General features: G+C 48.5%; 1 protein-coding gene and 1 pseudogene across 4 annotated transcripts in view; one reads left to right on the top strand and one right to left on the bottom strand.

Annotated features, from left to right (window-relative positions):
* LOC119437452 (WD repeat-containing protein 6-like) overlaps positions 1 to 23,679 on the bottom strand; it is a 245,733-nt gene that overhangs the window by 152,967 nt on the left and 69,087 nt on the right. For all 4 annotated transcript variants that reach the window (XR_005189379.2, XR_007465092.1, XM_037704476.2 and 1 more), the window contains 2 exons: positions 20,031 to 20,093; positions 4,883 to 4,930 (listed from right to left, as the gene is read on the bottom strand). Coding sequence is in view for 2 of the 4 variants with exons in the window: in XM_037704476.2 (XP_037560404.1) it covers positions 4,883 to 4,930; positions 20,031 to 20,093 (111 nt within the window). In the remaining 2 variants the exon portion in view is untranslated. The remainder of the gene's footprint in view (positions 1 to 4,882; positions 4,931 to 20,030; positions 20,094 to 23,679) is intronic.
* On the top strand, positions 486 to 1,997 carry LOC125942418 (tigger transposable element-derived protein 6-like; annotated as a pseudogene).

Below are 23,679 nucleotides of genomic sequence, written 5' to 3'. Positions count from 1 at the left end.
ATTCACAATTGGTGCCTACCGATTATTCGAACACCGCCAATTCAGAAAAACTCGATTATTGGGACTACTTCAAGGCATCTTCACTGGCCCATAAATTTAATGTACAGGCGAACCCGACTATATCGAACCCGTTTACATCGATTTACCCCGTATATCGAACATTTTTGAATACTGTAATGTTACAATGAGAATATATAGCAAAAATTGTGGTTACATCAAACAAAAATAGCAGCCGCTACCGGTATATCAAACTTCAAACAGCCCAAAACTGCCCCAAAGGTTGGCTTTCCTGCGCGGCGAGCGCTGTATACGCGACCGGCGGAGCCGCCATTACCCCCCCCTCCCCCCCCAGACAAAGTGGTTCAACCCAACTGCGCGCGCGCGTCACTGCTTTCGCTCCCTCCGACAGTCACTCCCTAGAAAAAGTGGTTCGACTACTCTCTCACTCACGGCCACGTGCGCCTGCATGCGATCGGCTTGATTGCTACAGTGTTCTGTCGTTCGTGAAGTTGCAAGATTGTGTGCGTAGTCGCGTCCTTGGAACGCAGCGCTCGTCTGCTCCGTAAGAGATGGCTGCCGTGAAACAGCAGAACCTGCCAATATCCACAAAGCTGGAAATCATCAGAAGATTTGAACATGGAGAAAAGAAGTTGAATGTCGCCGCAGCATACAGCATCCCAAGAAGTACGCTGAGTACAATACTGAAAAATAAGGCCGACGTTAGGGCTAAGGCGGACAAGAGACCAGGATCTACCGGCGCCCAACGAGTACGCACGGCTGCATATGAAGATGTGGAGGCAGCAGTGTACAAGTGGTTCATAGATGTTAGGTCGCGAAACATCCCAATTTCTGGCCCCATAATTGAACAGAAAGCGAAGGATTTCGCTTTCCTTCTGAACAGACCCGACTTAAAGCGGCTCAAGTTGGCTGCAGCGTTTTGAAGAGCGTCACAGCATTGTCGGCCGGGCTGTCACCGGTGAAAGCCGCGTGGTGGACTTTAGCAGCGTGCAGAAGTGGATTGAAGAGAATTGGAGTGATATCACGACAAGGTACCATCCCCGTGACATATTTAATGCCGATGAGACTGCTTTGTTCTGGCAAATGCTGCCGAACAAAAGGCTGGCGTGTCGCGATGACAAGTGCCATGACGGGAAAGTTAATAAAGCCAGAATATCGGTGTTGCTCGCCGCCAACGTCGATAGATCGACCAAGCTTCGACCAGTCGTGATCGGAAAGAGCAAATCGCCGCGGTGCCTAAAGAACGCACTTTCTGTTCCGGTGATCTACGGGCCGAACAGGAAAGCTTGGATGACAAGCGAACTTTTTGGCAACTGGCTTAAGTCCTGGGACAATGACCTGGTAAGCGAAGGCAGAAAAATCTGCTTATTCATTGATAATTGCTCTGCGCATCATTGTAAGGTAAGCGTCAGCAATATCGAGCTTCGTTTCCTGCCACCGAACACAACCTCAGTGCTGCAGCCCTTAGACCAAGGTTCATTCGTGCACTGAAGGCAGGCTATAGAAAGCGCCTTGTGCGACGACTTTTGCTAAACCTTCGCACTGGCCGGGAGTTGAAAATTGACCTCCTGGGCGCAATAACGATGCTGAATGCATCATGGAATGATGTCTAAAAACAAACAATTCAGAATTGCTTCTGTCATTGTGGACTCGGTGTTTCCGGCGAGGCTGGCGCAAGCTCATCCGAAAATTGCGATGAACCAATGGAGGAACTTGATGATTTGATTAGCCAGCTGTCTGAGTTCCCGGGTGCCGTTTGTGATGGGACTGCAGCGACGGACTTAGTCACCGTCGACGACCATGTTGCGACCACCGGAGAGCTCGCTGACGAAGACATTGTTGCCGATCTGGCTAGGGATCTTGCCGGCGACAGTAACTGCGAGGACCCAATTAGTTCCGACCCGCCCACGTGTTCCGATGCACTTCATGCACTGAGCGTTGTTCGCCACTACTGCGCATCCATAGAAGGCTGTGGGCTCGGCTTTCCACGTGACTTGACAATGTTGAAAAATCTATGCTCAATAATGCTTTAAAAATGAAAAAGCAGAAGAAGATCGGCGACTATTTCTTGCGCTAATATGCCCGCCGCACATGTATTAAGAAAATAAAGAACACTTTTTTAATGAGGTGCATTTTGTACATTATCAAATTCTTTAAATGTTTTATATCGAATTACTCAATATATCAAACTAATTCCAGTTTATTTCCGAGTTCGATATATGCGGTTTTGACTGCAAGTACGATTGAAATTTCGGACACCTTAAGGCAAACCGTTCAATAATTTGGACTCCGTCTGCACAAATGCGTGCTAACTTGACTGGCAAGTTGAGCGGAAATAGTGATATTTTGGCTTTGATATGTCGCTGGCATGGTCGTCAGCCATGTTGGTGAAACCTCCTTGAAACCGAAACTAGCAAAGCCTATATTTCAGCACTGACTGCTCCCAAACCATAGGACAAGCGAACCTGAGCAAGCCATTCGCAAGTCCTGCAGTGTTGGTTCCGCGTGTCCACCGTTTGTTGATTCACGTGTTCAATAGTGATACGGCCTTGGCGACATCAAGTTGTTTAAGTAGCACCAACGCCACCCTCGATGTCCGCCCCGACAAGGACAATGACTGTTGCTAAAAAAACCCGCCATCATTTGGGAATGATAATGCGGTCGCATTCTGGGCCGCGATTTTGTAGCGATGCATTCTACTGAATTCTATATGCTGCCCTTATCATCCACTATATTCACGGTCAGCTGATAGCTGTGATAATGCACGCAGAGCGCCGTTCGTACCAATGTGATGTGCAAAAAGGAGTCGCACCGGAAAAGGCATTGCTACAAAATCGCAGTCATGTTATGTTGCCAAGGGTTGAATATTCAGTGCAGCACGCATTGATTGTACAGTGCAGCCCACTTATAACGATATCGAGAAGAACGAGAAATACGATCGTTATAACCGATCATCGCTATATCTGGACTGCCGAAAAAAAAATAATGCCGAATATACCGGTCTATGAGTCACACCTCCCACAAAACGGCAGTCTTTCCGCAAAAAACCTATATAAGATGCACCTGTTTGTTCAGTAAGCGATTTAAAAAATTTACGTGTCACTCCGTGAATGCGGGTCATGCGCAAGCGTATGGGTGTCATATATTTCCACTCCAGGCGCATTTTCTGCTGACGTGATTGCCACAATTTTCCGTAAAGTCCAACGGCGATAACATCGTCCCCGCGCACCATATGCTGTATGTGTGAGTGAAAGCGTACGATGGTGAGCCGAATCGCACACAAGGGAGGAAAACGGGAAGTCAGCGCGGGAGGGAGGGAGGAGGGGGGGGGCGGCAGCTTGTACTCTGGTACCAACTGCGTAGTTTGCACAGTGGCGCGCGCTGTATCTTGACAGCGATCTGCAGATGTGACGAATTCGGGATCTGCAGATGTGACGAATTCGGGGTCGGCCGAATTCGTCACATCTGTCCTTTTCCGTCCTTCTCACATGGTGCTCGCAAACTCGATCACAAGAACATACCCGCCACCTCGATAGCACGCACAGAACCCGTAGCAGTTAAGTAAACCAGCGCGCTTCGCTTGGCCATAACATCGAATCTGATTTTGACGGCAGTTTTTCCGGAAAAAAAAAACGTACATAAGTCGCACATAAGACGCACTGACGACAAATTCAGAAAAAAAAAATTCGTCTTTACACCGGAAAGTATGGTACCATTGCAGTCCCGAAACCGAAATTACCACTTGCAATAAAAAATCGACGTTGTAGAAAATAGGCTGTGAAAAATAAGTTTATACCTCTAAATAGCGTCTCAAAGGCGCGCTGAAATAAAAATCTGCACTTGCGTTCACAGAAGTTTCGGATTCACAACCACCGTGTGAATCGCGTCCATCAGCTGCGCGAACACTGGTGGCTACAATTTAACGTGCATGAATTCAATGAGCCACTCGATTGTCGACAGTGCACTTTGGTTGAACATCGGGGTCGGTGTCAAAGACGGGCCATTGTCAATCTCGTCGTCACTGCTGCTGCTGTCGTCGCCTCCATCATACAGCGCCAGGGTCTTTTGTGACTGATTGCCTTATTGGAACCTTCATGATCGTGGCGCTCCCGGTTTTCGTCGATATCATCATCTGCGCGAGCTCATACTTCTCTGCGTCGGTCAACAAGGCAGCGCAAGCCAGTGCAGCGGTTCCATTTTTGAGGAGAGGGCAGTGTTGTGTCTGCGTCATACCGAGTTCTGCGCACGCGCAGACCGTGTCATTTTCTTCTAATTGAGTCTTGAAAAATTTGCAGTTTCGTCTCAAGAGGCGTACCTCCCGCTGATTCCGCGCTCGTCGAGAGAGAGAGTGGAAGAGAGCACAGGCGCTCCTCACTTATCGCTTCCACCCCCTCCTCCTCTTCTATGGCCGCTCGCACGACCGCACGACCATATAAGGAAATGAATGAGCAGAAAGAATTTGAAATAGCAAAAATTATAAATGCCGATATGATCTAAGACTAGGCTACTACACAAACAGACCCACACAAAAAAAGAATGACAGTCCCAGTTAAAAGCTATGCTTACAGTGCAATCCTCTGTCAAGGGCAGCATGCGAATGCAGGGCATATGTTCTCATTCAGGCAAGTCAGAAAGTGCCCAGCTTTGCAAAAGACAACTAGTTTATAGATAGCAATGGCTTCTCTCTTAACCCATGCTTAGCGTGTGGACTGCTCCACCTGGCACCTTCAGCTGAAGCTCCCATTTGTATGTGCCCTTAAAACAGGGGACTAAGCTGTACACACAATGACATTCATGTTTTGCATAACACACAAGAGCAACACAGGAGCAAACACAAAGGAGGAGCTACTGGATCACAACTCACCGCAAGCGTCTCATCTTCATTGACAGCGAGGCACCAAATGCTGCCACCCTAGATTAGGGGAGAAAACAGAAAGGACAAATTTAATTAATTATTAAAACACAGAAATTAAGTCAGCATACACTGGTAAAGTACTTTGCAAGTACCAGTCGAATCTCGTTAATTCGAACACGCATAATTCGAACTGCCGGCTTATTCAAACTGACGCTGTGGTCCCGCCAAAGCTATGTGTATTCCAACGGGTGAAAACGCTCGGTAATTCGAACGCAAAAGCATTTGCGGCGGTTAATTCGAACATACCGCACACCGACAAAGCTCTCAGCAGCACGCCAAATAACGCAGCGGCGCCTCCGACCGGCATTGCTCCGACACCACCACAGAGCAATAGCTTAGGAGAGACCCCGCAATGCAGCGGCGGAGCGCTGAGCCGTGCTCCCTCAAGGGCTGCAGAAGATAGCGCCAACCTTTCCTTTCTCATAATGAACAACTTTGTAGGCCCAGTCTGGTCAACGAAACTGCCCACGCCTGCAAACGCTCGCTTCCCAATAACGGCAGAAAACGAAACTTAAGGGAGCGGGCTAGGCTGGCGCCGGGTCGGCTAGAGCGGCGGGCGCACACGGAGACAGTCGAAGGTTAGGGAGCTACGAGGAAGTTGAGAGGGCGAGGGGAGCCACCGAAGCCACTGCCACCGAAGCGGCGGAGTTGCAGAGGCCAAATTCGCTTCCTTGCCGCCCTCCTCCCTCACCTTCCACAGTCTCTGTGTGCGCGCCCTCGTCGCCATGCCAGTGCCGCCCGCTCCCTGAAGTTTCGTTTTCTGCAGTTATCGGGAAGCAAGCATTGGCCGGCTTGGGCAGTTTCGTGGCCCGCGCTCGCTATGCGCTTGTGCGCTGCGATATTTCACGACTCGCATCGTTCATGCATCGTGCTATGGTGCTCGAATACTTCAAAAATACGTCCTTCATTCAATTCAAACTTCTTTTAATTCGAACAAATTTTCAGGCCCCTTCGAGTTCGAATTATCCGATTGTATAACAGACATACCACTCTTACCAATAGAAAATGCAAACATCAGGTGCTATTGTATATAGTAGAACCCCGCTGTTACGTTCCTGGGTGCTGCGTTTTCCCGGCTGCTACGTTGTTTTCAGCCGGCCCCGCATTGCTCCCATACGACCCAATGCATTGGCAATCTCACTGTTGCGTCGCAACTGTGGGATCGTTCCCGCATCATGCATTCCGAACTGCCGGCCCGTGCGGCCATTTTGAATTCATGTCGCTTGGCTCTGTGGCTTCACGATGGGATTAGCCGCCCAAAGTGCCGGGGGCGACACCTATGACATATTTTCAGTTTCCGCCAGCAAAAGAATGGCCTTTGAGATCCGTATTTGCTATCTAAAGATGATGGCTATGACGTGTTGGGGCCTTAAAATTGGTTTTTGCACATAGATGTTCCCTTATAAAGTCCAAGGGCGATAATGCCGTCGCCGCGCGCCATATGCTGTATGTGCGAGTGCAAGCGTGCGAGGGTAGTCGACGACCGCGGCCAAATCTCGCGCGCTCAAGTAAAGCGGGGAGGAAGCGGAGGGAGATTCTTGAAAGAGGAACCGCATCTTCTGTCACGCTCGAGGCACCAGCAAGGGAGCGAGGAGGGAGGGAGGGATAGGGGGTGGCGTTGTACTCTGGCATCAACTGCGTACTGCGCGGCGGCACGCGGTCGCACGGGACATACCTTGAAAGCGATCTGTGTTGAGGGCAGAGTCTAGGCAGTGTAGGTGCGTCGGCGGCTCGTAGCTTTGTGTGTACTGTGTGTTCTCGGCACTCAGTTTGCGTTGAAGCGATAGACAGCAGCACGAAGGTCACTTTGCTTGCTGCTGATGCGGTGCTTCCTCGCGCCAGCGTTTGACAGCACATGTCTGCGTTCTTCGAGTGTGATGTGTTCATGTTTGCCTGTGCGCGCTGACTCATGCTTGTTAATACAGTTAATAAGCAAATGTTTACAAGTTTATACAGACGATAGAACTACTATCCTTACTTTGTATAGCTCTCTACTAATTTGCAATCACAATCGATACATCGGCTTTCGGGCGAAACTACGACTTTTTTCACATGTAACAATTAAAATAAAATTGTGTGCAGTTTAATGCAACTCCCATTTATCAATTTTTCCTGCTTCTCGGCTCTTGCATTTCCTGGCTCTTACGTTTTTTTTTATGGTCCCGTGAAAACGTATCAGCGGGATTCTACTGTATAACCAATAATTGTTATAACCGGGTTGCATGAAAGAAAAAATGGGGGGGGGAGGGAATGGCAGAGCTGTTGTGAGGCACGCGGTTGACACACGCACAGAGTCAAAACGAAACTACCCGTTTGCCGCAACTACTGCAGATGAAATTGTGGTTGCTATCGACGCGATATCATGAACGGGGACTACTCAGTTACGAAGTCACGTGGCCAACGCAGTGCTAAGCGCGGCGGTAAACGCAAGAATAAAGGTTTTAAAGGCCCAAATAGGCACAAAACATTCCGCCATTGCTATCATACACGTACGATTTTCACTGGTCACTATGGCGATCCGAACTCCGTCGCTTCGTTTCAGTGGACGCTAACGCCGGTTTGGCTCTAATGCGTCGCACATTTGCGGTGCTCCGCCAGCCCAGCGCTATCAGCATAGTTGCCGTTCACCATAAAAGCATACAAAAGTTGACGGTGCAGCAGCTCCTCATTGTTATACCGATATATTGTTAAAACTGGTATCGTTAAAAGTGGGTTCGACTGTATACACAAAACTTGGCTCTCTGACAAATGCGCCTTCCTTTTCAAATTTGCAGGTGATCGCTCTATTGACCAAGCAGGTTGATGTGGTCATTGACATGCAGGGCTCACGTGTCCTGCACCATGCAGTCGCTGCAGTTTACTGCTTCCTGCACACACCTGCAGTGCAATATGAGCGTAGTACAGCGCTGCTATCATTCACGTCCCTGCCTCTAAATAAAACGCTTTGCTGCACCTATTTTCATTGAGAACCCCTTCCCATCCATCGGCTGCCATCGCCACACTTGTAGCAGACAATCAGTATTCTCAGGCAGAAGTGGGCCATTGGTTTGAAAAAACATCCACATTTATTGCATTAGTGGACAGTGGAATCTCGTTGATACAGCGGCTAGAATGGGGAAGTGTGTTCAAAGCGCCGGCTCAGGCGTGGCTCTTTGGGAGGAAACCGCCAGGTGGCACTGACAACCGCTTACAAGTCGGCCGCGATGACGGCTAGCAGCCGCAGTGCAAGGGCGCTGTGTGGAATGTGATGATCCGCGCGCGCAGCTTAATATGCAATAACAAAAAAACAAAGCTTCGTAATATACTCGCTCGAGCATGGCGGTAAATGGCAATAGAGTAGCTATGCTAGCCCTTTCGTAATTGTAAAGCGCCAAGGTAACAATCCGATTGAGCGCATGTCGATGGTAGAATGTAGCTTGCTTTAACCGATCTACTCCCGCTGACACCTTATTGAATCCAAAGCAAGAAAATTCCCAGTGGTAACTCGGAAGCAAACATTTTATTTTTGTCACAATGTTTACGCAAACACCTCATTTTTGAAGAGTGGCTCACAATTCGTTTAAGACGAACCATTCTCAGTCATCAATGATGTTTTGCTACGCGACGCACCTGAGCTGGTGCTGTTTTCTCACGAGAAAAAAAAATTGTTTAAATTGTTCACAAACAGTTCAAACAGAAAGTTGTCAGACTTGGGTTATTCTCTGTTTAGTGACGCGCCTGAGCTTCAGGTGCTTCTTCCTTTCACGGGAAGACGCTCTCTCTTTGTTGAGTTTTATCGTGTAGCAGTGCAAACGGTTGACCAAAAAAGAATTTTGTAACCTGGTTGGTAAGGCTGGGGCCGTGCGGTGCACGGCCCAGTATGGCATCGTTTTTGTGCAGGCAGGAGACAAGCTCTTCCGAGCTGTAACTGTGCAGCTCGTTGTAACTGACCCACATCGAAAAAAGTGGTTTCAAGGCTGTCTAGTACAAATGAGAAGAGCTTCTCCGAACGGTAAATGAGGTCCCCATTGACGCAGAACTTGGTGAGCATCACCACCAGTTCGTTGGCTCGTCAAAGCATTCCTTGCACACAGACTGCAGGATTGTTTTGCGTGCAACATACCTTGTCACGCAGAAGACTTGCCGCAAGTCGCTCATCCTTTAAGGGCAATCACGCAGAACTTGGTGAACATCACCACCAGTTCGTTGGCTCGTCAAAGCATTCCTTGCACACAGACTGCAGGATTGTTTTGCGTGCAACATACCTTGTCACGCAGAAGACTAGCCGCAAGTCGCTCATCCTTTAAGGGCAATCATGGTCGGGGAGCATTACGGATTCAAAAGGACAGACTGGTGGGGTAGTTGGTATGGCATTATTTAAACAGTGGCGCAGAAGCACACGGACGGCGAAAGAAACAGATGGGGCACAGTGCTAACAACTGAGTGTTTGTCGCTTGTCGCTCAGTTCAACTTTCTGGGTTGATTTGTTTGTGTGTCTTCCTTCTCCCTACCTTTTTTGCGGTGATATATATTGTCACGACTAAAGAAGACAATGAAGGGATGGACACGAGCGCAAGCATCTCTCTCCCCAAAGAAGTTAAAGTTGGCGCAGACAATTATTGTTGGGGCTTGAATATAGAGCCTGTGTTTGTTGTCGCACCACCGTCGTTCTGTGTGCCGTTCTTCGCATCTTGCGACACTGGTGGAAGTGCTGGGTACTCTCTGATGCCCGGAACTCCTGTACGGAGTGCAACGCCCAGTTCAAACCCGCAATCAGTTCCTCCAGTGGACACTCCTGTCCACCACTACAGTCGCCGGCTGCGTGGCCTCAGCCCGGAGGTAATCTTATTGGAGAACTCCCCACCAACCGGACCTCTACCTAACGAGATGGCAACCGCAGGACCTTCTCAGGTGACTCTGCAGCATCCTCAGACTCCAGAGACATTCCATGGTGATGTTTACGAGGACGTCGAAGATTGGCTCGCGCAATACGAGCGAGTCGCCAAGGCGAATCGGTGGACTGCAGAAGAAAAACTCTCACGCGTCTACTTCGCTCTGGCGGACAGCGCTCGTACATGGTACGAGAACCGGGAAGCCACACTGACTTCCTGGAATGAGTTTTGGCAGCAGCTTACCACCACCTTCGCAAACAACGATCGTCGCGATTCTGCCCACCAACTAATCGAGTCGCGCATCCAGAAACTGAATGAGAGCGTCGCCATGTTTGCGGAGGACATGACCCGCCTGTTCTGCCGCGCTGACCCAGAGATGCCGGAAGCAAAGAAAATCCGCCATCTGATGCGAGGCGTCAAGGAACAACTTTTCACCGGTCTTCTTCGCAACCCGCCGACAACCGTTGCGGAATTCATCTCAGAAGCTACGTCCATCGAACGAGCACTGCAACAACGTTGCCGACCCTTCGATCGCCTAAGCAACGCCTCGAGCAACGTTTCTGCTCTGGCTGCCGGCAATGAGCTTCGTGAGCTCATCCGGGAGGTTGTTCGTGAAGAGATTCGCAGCCTCCTTGTGACCCCGCAGGAGTCAGTCGGGGCTTCTGTAGCAGAGGTTGTGCGACAAGAAATCAGGCAGGCATTCTCGTTGCCCAAATCTCTACCGGACCAACGGTCTCTCAGCTACGCATCGGCTGCTCGTCGTCCTCCTCCAGCAGCAGCCTACAACTCACAACCAATGGCTCGTCCTTTCAATGAGCCGCCATCCCCGCCGTACAACGTGCAGCCACTGACCACGCAACCTAGTGTACCTGTGGAAACATCGGCCTACTTTCCTCCGCAGGCGACTGCAGCTTGGCCGCAGAGGACGCCCACAAGTCGACCATTTGTTCGCAGGACGGAAATGTGGCGCACCGTCGACCGCCGTCCTTTGTGCTTTCATTGTGGAGAAGCCGGCCACGTTTACCGTTTTTGCCCGTATCGTGACCCCGGATACCAGAGCTTGCCACCTACCTTTCCTCGAGTTCGCTTCGAAAACAGGCGCTACACTGACGATGTTGCTCCACAAGGACATCCATTCACTCGTCGAACCCGCTCTCCGTCACCTGCACCGAGCTCTTCGCCGCAAGGTCGCAGTTACGCCGATGTAGTCAGGGGTGGCAGGTCCCCTAGCCCTCGTCGGGGAAACTAACAGAAGCGACCTTTGGGGGGGAGGTTGCCGACCGTCGAAATGCTTCAACACCCCCAACACTATCTGTGCAATCGGACAATATGCCTCTGCCGACCCCAAGGGAAGTCGTAAGTGCCGACCTCGCTGTTTTCATAGACGGCCACCCAGTAACCGCGTTAGTAGATACTGGGGCCGATTTCTCAATAATTAGCCAGAAACTCTCCGATAGCCTTAATAAAGTCAAGACGTCATGGACTGGTCCCCACATAAGAACGGCGGGAGGTCAATTGATGACCCCTACAGGCAAATGCACAGCCAGAATTGATATTGGTAACTCGACGTTTGTTGCAACTTTCGTTATATTGCTGGAGTGCTGCAGAGACGTGATACTGGGAATGGATTTTCTGCACGAATACGGTGCTATTATAAACATTCCGGACAGGTCAGTCACGTTTTGGATGAATGCAGATTTGGCCGTACCCTGTGACGATCAGCGACGTGCGCATTTACGTATCTTCGATGACGACGTGACCATCCCTCCGCACTCGAGCGCTCTTGTGCCTGTAACATGCGACTCGCCAAGGTGCTCCTACATGATTGCCGAACAAATTCCTGGTCTACTGTTTAGTCATGGCGTATCAGTTGCAAGAGGTGTAGTTGACATCACTCGTGGACAGACGGACGTCCTACTAACAAACTTTAGTCCTGAACGCTGGCATCTTACAAGAGGTATGGCAGTCGCGTACGTGGAAGAGCTGAATGAGGTTACCGACTGCATGACTGTTGAACAAGACGATTCCCCTGGTCTGCCGAACGTGCCTCTATCCGTTGATGTCGGCCCAAGTTTGCTACCTAAACAAAAAGAAAGACTCCTCAAGCTTATTGATGAGTTTCGGAACTGTTTCTCTTCGACGTCCAAACTTGGCCAAACGCCACTGACCAAACATCGAATTATTACAGACGAAACGGCCAGACCCATACGGCAAAACCCATACCGGGTGGCAGCGCAAGAACGCGAAGCGATAGAAAACCAGGTTCAGAAAATGCTTCAAGATGACGTTATTCAGCCGTCGAAAAGTCCTTGTGCATCGCCGGTAGTGTTAGTCAAAAAGAAGGATGGCAGCTTGCGCTTCTGCGTCGACTACCGCAAACTCAACCAGGTCACTAAGAAGGACGTTTACCCGCTACCCCGCATAGACGATTCTCTCGATAGACAACGGCATGCACGCTATTTCTCGTCGATGGATCTAAGGAGCTGCTATTGGCAAATAGAAGTAGACGAAACGAGACCGCGAGAAAACAGCATTCGTGACACCTGATGGCCTCTATGAATTTAGGGTACTTCCCTTCGGCTTGTGCTCCGTGCCGGCAACTTTTCAGCGGCTAATGGACACCAATTTATCAGGACTCAAGTGGCAAACGTGCTTAGTATATCTAGACGATGTGATTGTATTCTCTGCGACATTTGACGAGCACTTGAGGCGACCTACGTGCTCTTTTTCAAGCCATACGGTCCGCCGGTCTCACGCTTAAGCCGGAAAAATGCCATTTTGGCTTCGAAGAGCTTCTTTTTCTAGGCCATGTTGTCAGTAATGAGGGGGTACGGCCTGATCCGGAAAAGATAGCTGCCGTTGAACATTTTCCTGTGCCATCCGACAAAAAGGCAGTGAGACGATTTTTAGGCTTATGCGCATATTACCGGCGTTTTATTCAGAACTTTTCGCGCATTGCGTCGCCATTGACACGCCTCACCAGAGAAGACGTAGCATTCGTATGGGATAAAGATCAGCAGAAAGCATTCGACGAGCTACAGCAACGCCTTCAAAATCCACCGGTCCTGGGACACTTCGATGAAGACGCCCCGACAGCAGTTCACACCGATGCCAGCAATATCGGCTTAGGAGCTGTACTTGTGCAGTGGCAAGACGGCGCTGAAAAAGTAATAGCTTATGCAAGTAGAAGCCTTTCCCGCACAGAAGAAAATTATTCCACCACAGAAAAAGAGTGTCTTGCGGTGGTTTGGGCGGTGATCAAATTTCGCCCATATTTGTACGGCCGCTCGTTTGCTGTTGTCAGTGACCACCACTCACTTTGCTGGCTGACGAACTTAAAAGACCCATCAGGACGATTGGCGCGCTGGAGCCTTAAACTTCCAAGAGTTCGACATGACTATTGTGTATAAGTCGGGAAAGCGGCATACGGACGCCGACTGTCTTTCTCGTGCCCCATTCGAACCTGCAAGTCCAGAAGATGACGATGCTACAGCGTTTGTTGCGGTTGTCAACACGACTACGCTTGTACAGCAGCAACGCGAGGACCCAGAATTGGAGCCCATTATTAGCTTCCTGGAGGGTCGCACTTCTACTCTGCCAAAACGTTTTGGAAGAGGACTTCCATCGTTTTGCTTACGCAACGACGTCCTCTATAAAGTGAACTTTTCTCCGAATGGCAGCCCCTACTTGCTCGTCGTCCCACCATCTCTCAGGAATGAAATATTGCAGGCATGCCATGATGAAGCAACATCCGGCCATTTGGGCTTCACACGAACGCTTTACAGAGTGAGACAAAAGTATTACTGGCCAAGATTGACGGCGATCGTTCAACAGTACGTCTGCACATGCCTTGATTGCCAGCGGCGGAAAGTGCCAGCCGTCAAACCAGCAGGCTTCCTCCATCCTATCGATGTACCCAGAACTCCGTTTGCACAAGTCGGAATGGATCTGCTAGGCCCATTTCCAACTTCTGCTACGGGACACCGATGGATTATCGTAGCCACGGACTATCTCACGCGCTACGCCGAAACCAAAGCTCTGCCGCGGGGAACGGCCAGTCAAGCAGCTCGATTTTTTATAGAAAATGTTGTACTGAGACATGGCGCCCCCACAGTATTAATAACCGACAGAGGAACTGCATTCACAGCCGAGCTATTGGGCACTGTTTTAAGACTTAGTGGCACATCTCATCGGCAGGCAACGGCGTACCATCCGCAAACAAATGGACTCACGGAGCGCCTCAATAAGACACTTGCGGATATGCTTTGCATGTATGTTGATGTGGAGCATAAAAACTGGGACGAGATATTGCCATATGTCACCTTTGCATACAATACGGCTCGGCAAGAGACTACGAGGATGACACCGTTCCGCCTTCTCCACGGTCGCGATGTCACAACCATGCTCGACGCAATGTTGCCGCATGAACATGGATGCGATGGCGTCGAAACTGATGCTGACTACATCACTCAGCGTGCTGAAGAAGCCCGACAACTTGCACGCATACGTATTTGTCGGCAGCAGGAGTACGATGCAGGGCGCTATAACCTTCGCCACCGAAGAGTCTCCTACGAGCCTGTAGAGAGAGTTTGGGTCTGGACTCCTGTCCGCCGTCGTGGCCTTTCAGAGAAACTACTGAGGCAGTACTTCGGTCCATATAAAGTCATACGACGTCTCTCTGATGTCAACTATGAAGTCGTTTCCGATAGTCCACATTCCTCAAGGCGTCGACAGAATCCACCGAGATTGTGCATGTCGTCCGGATGAAGCCTTATTTGTCCGAATGACATCACTGCAGCGTACGCGTGGACAGATCCTGGCGTCGTCACGATAAAGCATCGAGACGATGCTTTCTTAGAAGGGAGACAATGTCACGACTAAAGAAGACAATGAAGGGATGGATACGAGCGCAAGCATCTCTCTCTCCGAAGAAGTTAAAGTTGGCGCAGACAATTATTGTTGGGGCTTGAATATAGAGCCTGTGTTTGTTGTCGCACCACCGTCGTTCTGTGTGCCGTTCTTCGCATCTTGCGACAATATATATATATATATATATATCTGCTCTCGTGCAATAAACACTCAGTTATTAGTTAGCGCTCTGTTCCGTCTGTTTATTTCGCCGTCCATGTGCTTCTGCGCTACTGTGCAAATAAAGCATTGTAGGACTTCTTTATAATGTGAGAAGCTTCTTCAACCTTCCCACTATCAGCAGTGCAGTCCAGTTCATGGTTTACATCCTCACCGCTGAGGAGAAGTGTCAGATCGCCCCCTTCATAGTTGTCACTGCTGGAAGCTTTGACCAAATCGTAGAAACTAAGGCAGTTCATGGTGAGCAAAAATTGGGCAGCAGTACAATAGTACCATTCAGGCTCGAAACGATGTTTTCGCACCATGAGTACACATATAGACTTGCTGCAGCACAAAAAGAAACAAGCGTAACTTCCCACAGATCAGGGCAGGCAGTGCCACTGAAGCAGCATAGCCGGCGCGACTTGCACCGGGTGACGTGTCAACGACAGCGCGCGCCGCCTCGCGGCTCCCTACCGGCGGCTTCGGTAAGCGCTGCGTGCCGCTCGTCACACTTCCCCATTCTAGCCACTGTATCGTTGATACAATTCTGCACAATATGTTTTTCAAGATAATTCGTTTTTTGTTCATTTCCCGGCCACTGTCTCATAAAAGCAATGTATTTCGGAAGATACGATTTTCAGATGATACCTTTTATTTCCCGGTTCCCGTGAAGATCGTATCAACAAGATTCGACTGTACTTTATACAGTCTAATCTCGATAATTCGAACTCAAAGAGGCCCGAAAATTTGTTTGAATTAAAAGAAGGACATATTTTTGAAGTATTCAAGAACCATATCACGATGCACAAATGGTGCGAGTAGTGAAATATCATGGCGCGCAAGCGCATAGCGAGCGCAACTACCCATGCCAGCCAACGCTCGCTTCCCGATAACGGCAAAAAACGAAATTTCAGGGAGCGGGCGACGCCGGCAAGGCGACCGGGGCGCGCGCACGAAGACCGTCAAAGGTGAGGGAGGAGGGCAGCAGGGAAGCGGATTTGGCCTCGGCAACTCTGCCGCTTCGGTGGCAGTGGCTTCGGTGACTCCCCTTGCCCTCTCTTTCAACTCCCTCGTAGCTCCCTCACCTTCGACTGTCCCCGTGTGCCCGCTGCCGCTCCTGCCGGCCCGACGCCAGCTTAGCCCGCTCCCTAAAGTTTCGTTTTCTGCCATTATTGGGAAGGGGAGCGTTTGCCGGTGTGGGCAGTTTCGTTGGCCGGACTGGGCTTCCGCCGCTGCATTGAGGGGTCTCTCCTAAACTTTTGCTCTATGGCGGTGTCGGAGCAATGCCGGTCGGAGGCGCCGCCGTGTTATTTGGCGTGCTGCTGAGAGCATTGTCAGTGCGCGGTATGTTCAAATTAACCATCGCAAATGCTTTCGCATTCGAATTACCGAGCGTTTTCGCCCATTGGAATACACATAACTTTGACGGGACCACAGCGTCAGTTCGAATAAACCGGCAGTTCGAATTAAGGGGGGAGGAGGGGATGAAAAATAACTTTTTTGTTTCTTGGCAGAAATGGCTGAAATTTGGCACACACACTGTACATTGCAATAGAGAGGCAGATCTTAAATTTCATTAGGATATCTTCATTAGTTTTTGTTTTATAAGAATTTACAAAAGTTTACAAGTTCCTTGCTTGTGGAAAGCCTGGCACAGTAACGAAACATGGTACGGAACTGGGAATACTTTGTATGTTTGCCCAAATGTCTAATCTACATCAAGACAGTGTTAGAATTTTTTTAGTGCACTCCCAATTTTTTGCTCAACATGACATGCATGTGACTTGTGTTTCACTGCATAGAGCCATGTAGTTACTCTGAAATACTTAAATAATGGAAAGATAAATGAACATTTCAAGACTGTCTTGATGTGCAGCACAGTTTATGTATCACAGCAAAACAAATTGGATCAAAATTCGTCCAGCCATTGTTGTGCTATGCTTTCCACGAGCAAGGTGACCGACAAAAAAAAAATTTAGAAAATGGGCTGCAAAGTTTTGCAAGCAGTGCAGGTTTATTAGAACGCATCACGGAGGTAATTTTTGGCATCATCGCTGTCAGACATTTTCTTGCACTTTTGCCTCTTCTTTTGGTGGGCTTTGAAAATTTCATGGCCTGGCTAGTCCATAAAATTGAACTTCCATTCAGTTGCGGACACCACGGGAAGGGAGTCGTGAATGCTGCATGCTCGCACTTCTGCCATCACCGCTGACACGAAACGCGGCTCGAGGCGCGTCTGAATGGTGCGCCGTTCGGGCGACTGTTTGTCCGGTGAATTTTCGGTTATCACACTGTCGCTCGTCGACGATTGGGGCACGCTCGGAGGCGGCGTGTCCGTGTCGCACGATGCATCAGAAACTGAGTACGTCTTTGCCGGCGATGGTGACCTTCGACCCACGTCGATACGATCTCGGCTGATTCACGTGGTCGTACGCCGAGGCGCGGGAGCCTCCGTTGGCGCGTCTTCCGTCGACTGCGTTATTGGTGCCGATGGCACAGGGCGATTGTCGGACAGTGCAAGATAGCGCGGTACGTAATCTACAGTGCAAGGTAGCGCGGCATGCTCAGTCGGGTCTCCTTGGCTTCTCCCACTAATCGCCGTATTTTTCTCACCGTAGGAGGCTCACGCTTCCGTATTCCGAAGGCGTGCTTCATCCAAAATTTCTTCTCGAACGAGCGACAATCCATCACTAACCTGGGAGCTCTCAGAAATCCGAATTCTTCGTGTCAAGTGATGACGCCGACGTGGTTTGCGAAGCAGACAACTGCAGTTGCCATCTTGCCCGCTGCCGCAGCAGTAACCAATGGGGAGACACCTTTCAGGACTGCAGCCAATCGGAGGCCTGCTTTCATCGGAGGGCCCGTGTGACTACCTCCAGCAGACCCGCATTTCTTTTGTGTTTGTGCGTTTGTTACAAGATGGCGACGACCGACGAAATGAGAAGCAGAACGCGAAACTTTGAGCTTTCGAACGAGACCAAGATGGCGGCGCTCGGTGGCGGGAAATACGAGTATGGCTCCGTGAACTGTGGTGATTTTGCGCGAGTTAAAGCTGTTTTCTCGCCCTGCGCACTGACAAATTAATTTTTTGGGGCACTTTTAGTGCGTTTTCAGCCAAACCATTTTGATACAGCATAGATTAGGCGTTGCAGATACCGAAACACGTGGTTTCCAAAAATCGATTTTTGACACAATTTTCGCGGTCCCCTCTTAAGCATGTTCAAATTAACGAGATTCGACTGTATTAAGGTTATGCAAATTACTATGCAAATGTAAGGTATTAAAAATAAGCTTAATGAAGCGACATGTTTCAAGCATTGCCGATGACAATGACGCAATGATCGCTTGCCCGAGTGACATCATTCACCCATGCTACGGAGCGTGGAAAGGGGTGGCTAACACTCAGGATGGCGGCGCCGTTGCAGTCGGTAGCAATGCAGATTTTTAAAAACTTATAATAAATTACACGCTTTACGTGGAGCACTAACATCTGTCTCTCAATAATCAGAAATATCTACCCTTTTGACTCAGTACGTTTGCACACAGTCCCTTTAGGTGTAATACAGAAGACTTCCATTATATTAAACGCAAGTTAATTCAATCCAGACCAAAGGTCCCAGGTAGTGGCCATACATTTGTATTGGCCAATACTTCTGCAATTTCGGTCCCAAAATTGGCCCTCGCTGAATAACAGAACTTGACTGGTAAGCATGCACGCATGTGACCTTAATGAGCCCATTTGTGATCCCAACGATTGTATCAGTCTTAGTGGTGCTAGGGCAGTGAAAGCGTCAAAGACACAGTGGTAGAAATGGCCAAGAGCGCTTCGGAGCAGATTTTGTAGCAGTCAACGATGATGATTATGAAAGGTTGTCAACCAGACACCATTCCTCTGCATCAAAAACGGTTACAGAGTACCGGCTACATCATTGCGCATATTCTCGAGGAAGATAATCTGCCGTATGTGCTACATAAGGCATATGCATAACAGCAAATGAGAATGCAACCACCATGCGGCTTGTTTTGTAACTTTTTCTTTTTCGAACCTGAACTGCACGTATTAAAGTTCTGGATACTGCTAGTGCAAATTATTACCGTATTTACTGGAATCTAACGTACACTTTTTTCCCTATAAAACAGGTCCAAAAATTGTGTGCGCGTTACAATTGAGTATGACCCTAAATCTGCACTACCATATAGCCATCGGCATTTCATAATGGCTGCCTCATGCACGCTTCGAGCCTAACTGCCGTAACTTTCACCATGTGCTGCAGTACTTGCGCTTATGCATTAGTCTACCGTCTGTCTTCCCGTTTTCTGCGTTTGCTTTATCAGCATGAACTGCCGAGTTCACCATGATGCCACATTTAAAAGGAAAGTGATCATGTGCGCGGAGACGGATGGAAATCGGGCCATATCACGGGCGTTCAGCTAATCCGAAACTAGCATGTGGGACTGGCACAAACAGGAAGAGGATTTTCGCCAGCAAAGCAACGCGGAAGGGTTTCAGTGGACCGAAGCGGAATGTATTGTGCGACGATCCACTCGGCGATACGATTGCCTATCTTGAAAGCGATCTGCGACGGGGAGAGTCGGCCGCGCGCTGTGCTTTCACCGCTTATATTTCGCGTTGAAGCGAGAGGTGTGCTAGCACGAAGGTCAATTCGCTCACCGCGCTTCGTCACTCGCGTTTTGACAGCTAGTTTCCGTGGTCAACAAACGAGATGTGTTCATGTTTGCTTGTGCCTGCATGACACCGTGTTTGTTAATTTAGTTAGTAAGCGAATGTTTGGAAGTTTACATGGACGATAAAACTGCTATCCTTATTTTGCATAGCTGTCTACTAATTTGCTATAGCAATCGATGCTTCGCCTTTCGGGCGAAACTGCGACTTTTTTTTATTCATTGCAACTTTAGTGCATCAGGAGTAAATTTTTGTTTTTTCCAAATGAGAGAAAGTTGTATTTCTGTATGAAAGCATGAGGTGCACGGTACTGTAAAGGATTTTTTTTTTCGGTCACGGAAAACGGGTGCGCATTATAATCGAGGGCGCGTTAGAATCGAGTAAATACGGTATGTTTTAGCAGTCTCCCATTGTAGACACCTTGTGAGCCATGCCATGAAAGTGCTATGGACTGACGGAGAAAACAGCTCACCCCTGGTGCCGTCATTCGGTTGATGAGGTTTCCTGGGCAACCCCAGAAACAGATGTGGCCATCCTGAACAATGTTGAAAATACAGAAAGCACAGATTAGTAACCTAAATCAAAGAAAACAGGATGGGTTGATGAACAATGGTTAATAGAACACTGAAGATTGCAGTAAAGATGTACTGCAAATTAATGGCATGAGATTAACCAGGGACTCAATTTTAACCGCTTTTCTCACTAAAAGAATGAATACTTTTAATAAACTTCCCGAAACAAGTTATCACATGTCCTACTATCAAATGCACCATCAGTGGTATTTTTTTATGGACAAAAACAATGTGTAATTTACAGCTGAACACATGACAAAATGGCATTCTCTCAAATTTGGGTAAATTTTTTTCATACATTTGGTGCATATGACTGCAAATAATGCTAATGTTTCTTTAAATAAAACCTAACTTGCCCCGAATTGTCCTTTTGCTTCCAACAATAAATACATAAAAAAAATTTAACACCTATAAAACAGGGCACCCATATCGAATTGCAATCTCTTTAAATTACTCAGAAAAAGTTGTTTCTGCATTGAAGCTATTAACCACAGAGACTGATGTATTGGCTGACCGTGCTGTAATGGCTCGTAGTGTGCCTACCCGTTAGTGTGTACCATGATCACATCTTGTCACGCAAAGTTCAACTGCGCCACTTCTACTAGCAGTGTGGCTGACACCACACTGTGCCGCAAAAGATCTTTCACCCTTTTAGGCAAATGCAGATACCAGTCTAAACAATGAAAAAATTTAACACCTATAAAACAGGGCACCCATATCGAATTGCAATCTCTTTAAATTACTCAGAAAAAGTTGCTTCTGCATTGAAGCTATTAACCACAGAGACTGATGTATTGGCTGACCGTGCTGTAATGGCTCGTAGTGTGCCTACCCGTTAGTGTGTACCATGATCACATCTTGTCACGCAAAGTTCAACTGCGCCACTTCTACTAGCAGTGTGGCTGACACCACACTGTGCCGCAAAAGATCTTTCACCCTTTTAGGCAAATGCAGATACCAGTCTAAACAATGATTGCCGCTTCGGCGCAAATGCAGTGATAAGTATTGGACATGAACAGAGGAGGCATGGTGATGGCCTCGACAAAGAAGATAACCCCCGATGGGCACACCGGTATAACTTTTTGCTGCCAATCAAAGTGCAATAAGCATCCTGAACCATCTTTGCGACAGTGTGTGTGGCCGAGGGTGCAGCGCCGTCATAAACGTACTGCACACTTTGCAAATGCGCTAACCCAAAAGCACCACCATTCTCTGCTGCCTCTTTGAGTGGGACCGCTTCAAGAGCGCGTAGCTTGCAGAAATGAAAGCAGCCCCCCACAGCAGCATTGGCTCAAAAAAAAAAAAAAATACATGCCACGCCTGAGCTTACAGCACAGACGCTCCCACTAAACACGGATGCAGTCTGCTGCAAGCGTCCCCACACGACAGAATGTGCTTAGTAGACAACGCACTGCGCACAAATCGCATGGAACGATTGACCCTACGCAACAGCTGGCGCGTGGTGGGAGGCCCCATGAGGGCCTCGCAAGGTGTTGCACTGATCATCACTCACCTAGCTCGCCTAGGGAGCATTCAAACACAGAGAGCATGTGTGTGTGTAAAAAGCCTCCCTACTGCCACAACTATCACCATCAAGACATCATGCACCATAACCACAACTCATCACCACTCTGTTTATTGTTTGTTGTTCATTGGGTTTGGTTGGTTTAGCATCAGATGCACTGTACACACTAAAGAGAACAATTATTTCAGCTGTATTAGTAAATTAAAATGCGGAAATGCACGCCATGTGAAAGAAAACTGTCAATCACTCTATCACAAAAAGAATTGACGTTTTTGGAGCAGCATGGGCATGCAGTATAGACTATAGTGACTCCTGTTTTCATTAGTACTGTCAAAACCACTTATAACAATACCGATTTGAACAATATATCGGGATATAACAATGAGCAGCTGATGCACTGTCAACGTTTGTATGGGTTATTTTATTATTATTCTTGGGTTTTCAATACCAAAACCAAGCTATGATTATGAGGCATGCTGTATTGGGGCACTGCGGATTAATTTATACCACCTGGGGTTCTTTAATGTGCACCGAATGCATGGTACATGGGCATTCTTGCATTCTGTCCCTATCGAAATGCGGCCGCCACAGCCAGGATTCGATCCCACGTCCTCGGGATTAGCAGCACAATGCCAAAGCTGCTATGCCACCATGGCAGGTGTTTTGTATGTGGTCTATCATAAAATAAACCACTTACTGCAATGCTGGCATGCCACCTTGTCTGTTATAACAATTGAATCTGGCTACTGGGTCTGTGCGCCAAAAGAACAAAAAATGAAAACGTTTCCTGTTCCAGCAGTGCAAAGCTGCTCTGCAAAGGGAGTGAGTGAGAGAAGTGAGGGAAAAAAAGGCAAAAAAAAATTCTCATGCATCGCAATGAGTCTTTCAGTCTAGCAGAAAAATGACATTTTTGTTTTTATATGTTGCAGGCATGGTCGTCACATGTGTTGCAAGAACCTTCTCGAAACCAAAACTAGCAAAGCCTAGTAGGTCTACAGTCAAATCCCCCTACAACGAATGCCGCTACAACGAATTTCCGCCACAATGAAGATTTTTCTGATTCCCCGTAACTGCCCATAGAAAGTAATAGAGAAAAAAAGTCCCTGCATAGCGAAGGCGTTTTATTCGGTATTTACGCTTCAACGAACGTTTCGATAACGAAACTAGGACTGAATTGAAATTGGAACTGCCGAGTAGTCAAATTAGAAGGCCCTTCCAAAGCTGTGATGATCGTATGACCGCTTGAACGAGGTTTTCGCGAACGAAATCAAATTCAAAGTACCGATTTAAGCCACTGCAATCAATAGCCACGCGTGGTCATCACACGCCTGCGTGAGACTGTAGGGGATCACCACAATCGCTGCCGTCTTCTGTGGTCTGTGTCCGGTCGAAATGGCTACGCCAACAAAGAAGCGTAAATTTATCTCTCTCGAGGAGAAGGCACACATGATCGCCGAGTCAGAAAGCGGAAGGAAAAAATCTCGCAGTTTCGCCCGAAAGGCGAAGCATCGATTGCGATAGCATATTAGTAGACAGCTATACGAACTAAGGATAGTAGTTTTGTTGGCCGTATAAACTTGTAAACATTCGCTAACTAAATTGCCCAGCACGGTGTCACGCGCGCACAGGTAAACATGAACACATCTTGCTCGACGACTACGGAAAATCTGTGTCAACACGCTGCAATGAGAAGGCGCGGCAATAACAGCGAGCGAATCGACCTCCGTGCCATCAACGTCGAAAGCACAGCGCACACGACTCTACCGGCACTAGTTGCACTTTGCCAACATCGCAGATCGCTTTGAAGATGAGGCCCGCGCGGGCGCTCACTTTGTGCACATCGCAGACTGCTTTAAAAATTGCGCCCGAGCGGCCGTGCTGCAGTCGCTGTTGTCAACAAGATGCTAACATCTCGTCGTCTGTGGAAAATGACAATCCGCTAGACACACCAACTCTGGTGACTGCTTTGAAAGTAATGGATCCTTTTCACCTCATCAGAAATGTTATCAGAACCCACGACAATG

This window comes from Dermacentor silvarum, chromosome 1 (genome assembly GCF_013339745.2).
Source record: "Dermacentor silvarum isolate Dsil-2018 chromosome 1, BIME_Dsil_1.4, whole genome shotgun sequence".
NCBI classification, from domain to species: Eukaryota; Metazoa; Arthropoda; class Arachnida; order Ixodida; family Ixodidae; genus Dermacentor; species Dermacentor silvarum.
This window is presented reverse-complemented; position numbering and strand designations above follow the sequence as displayed.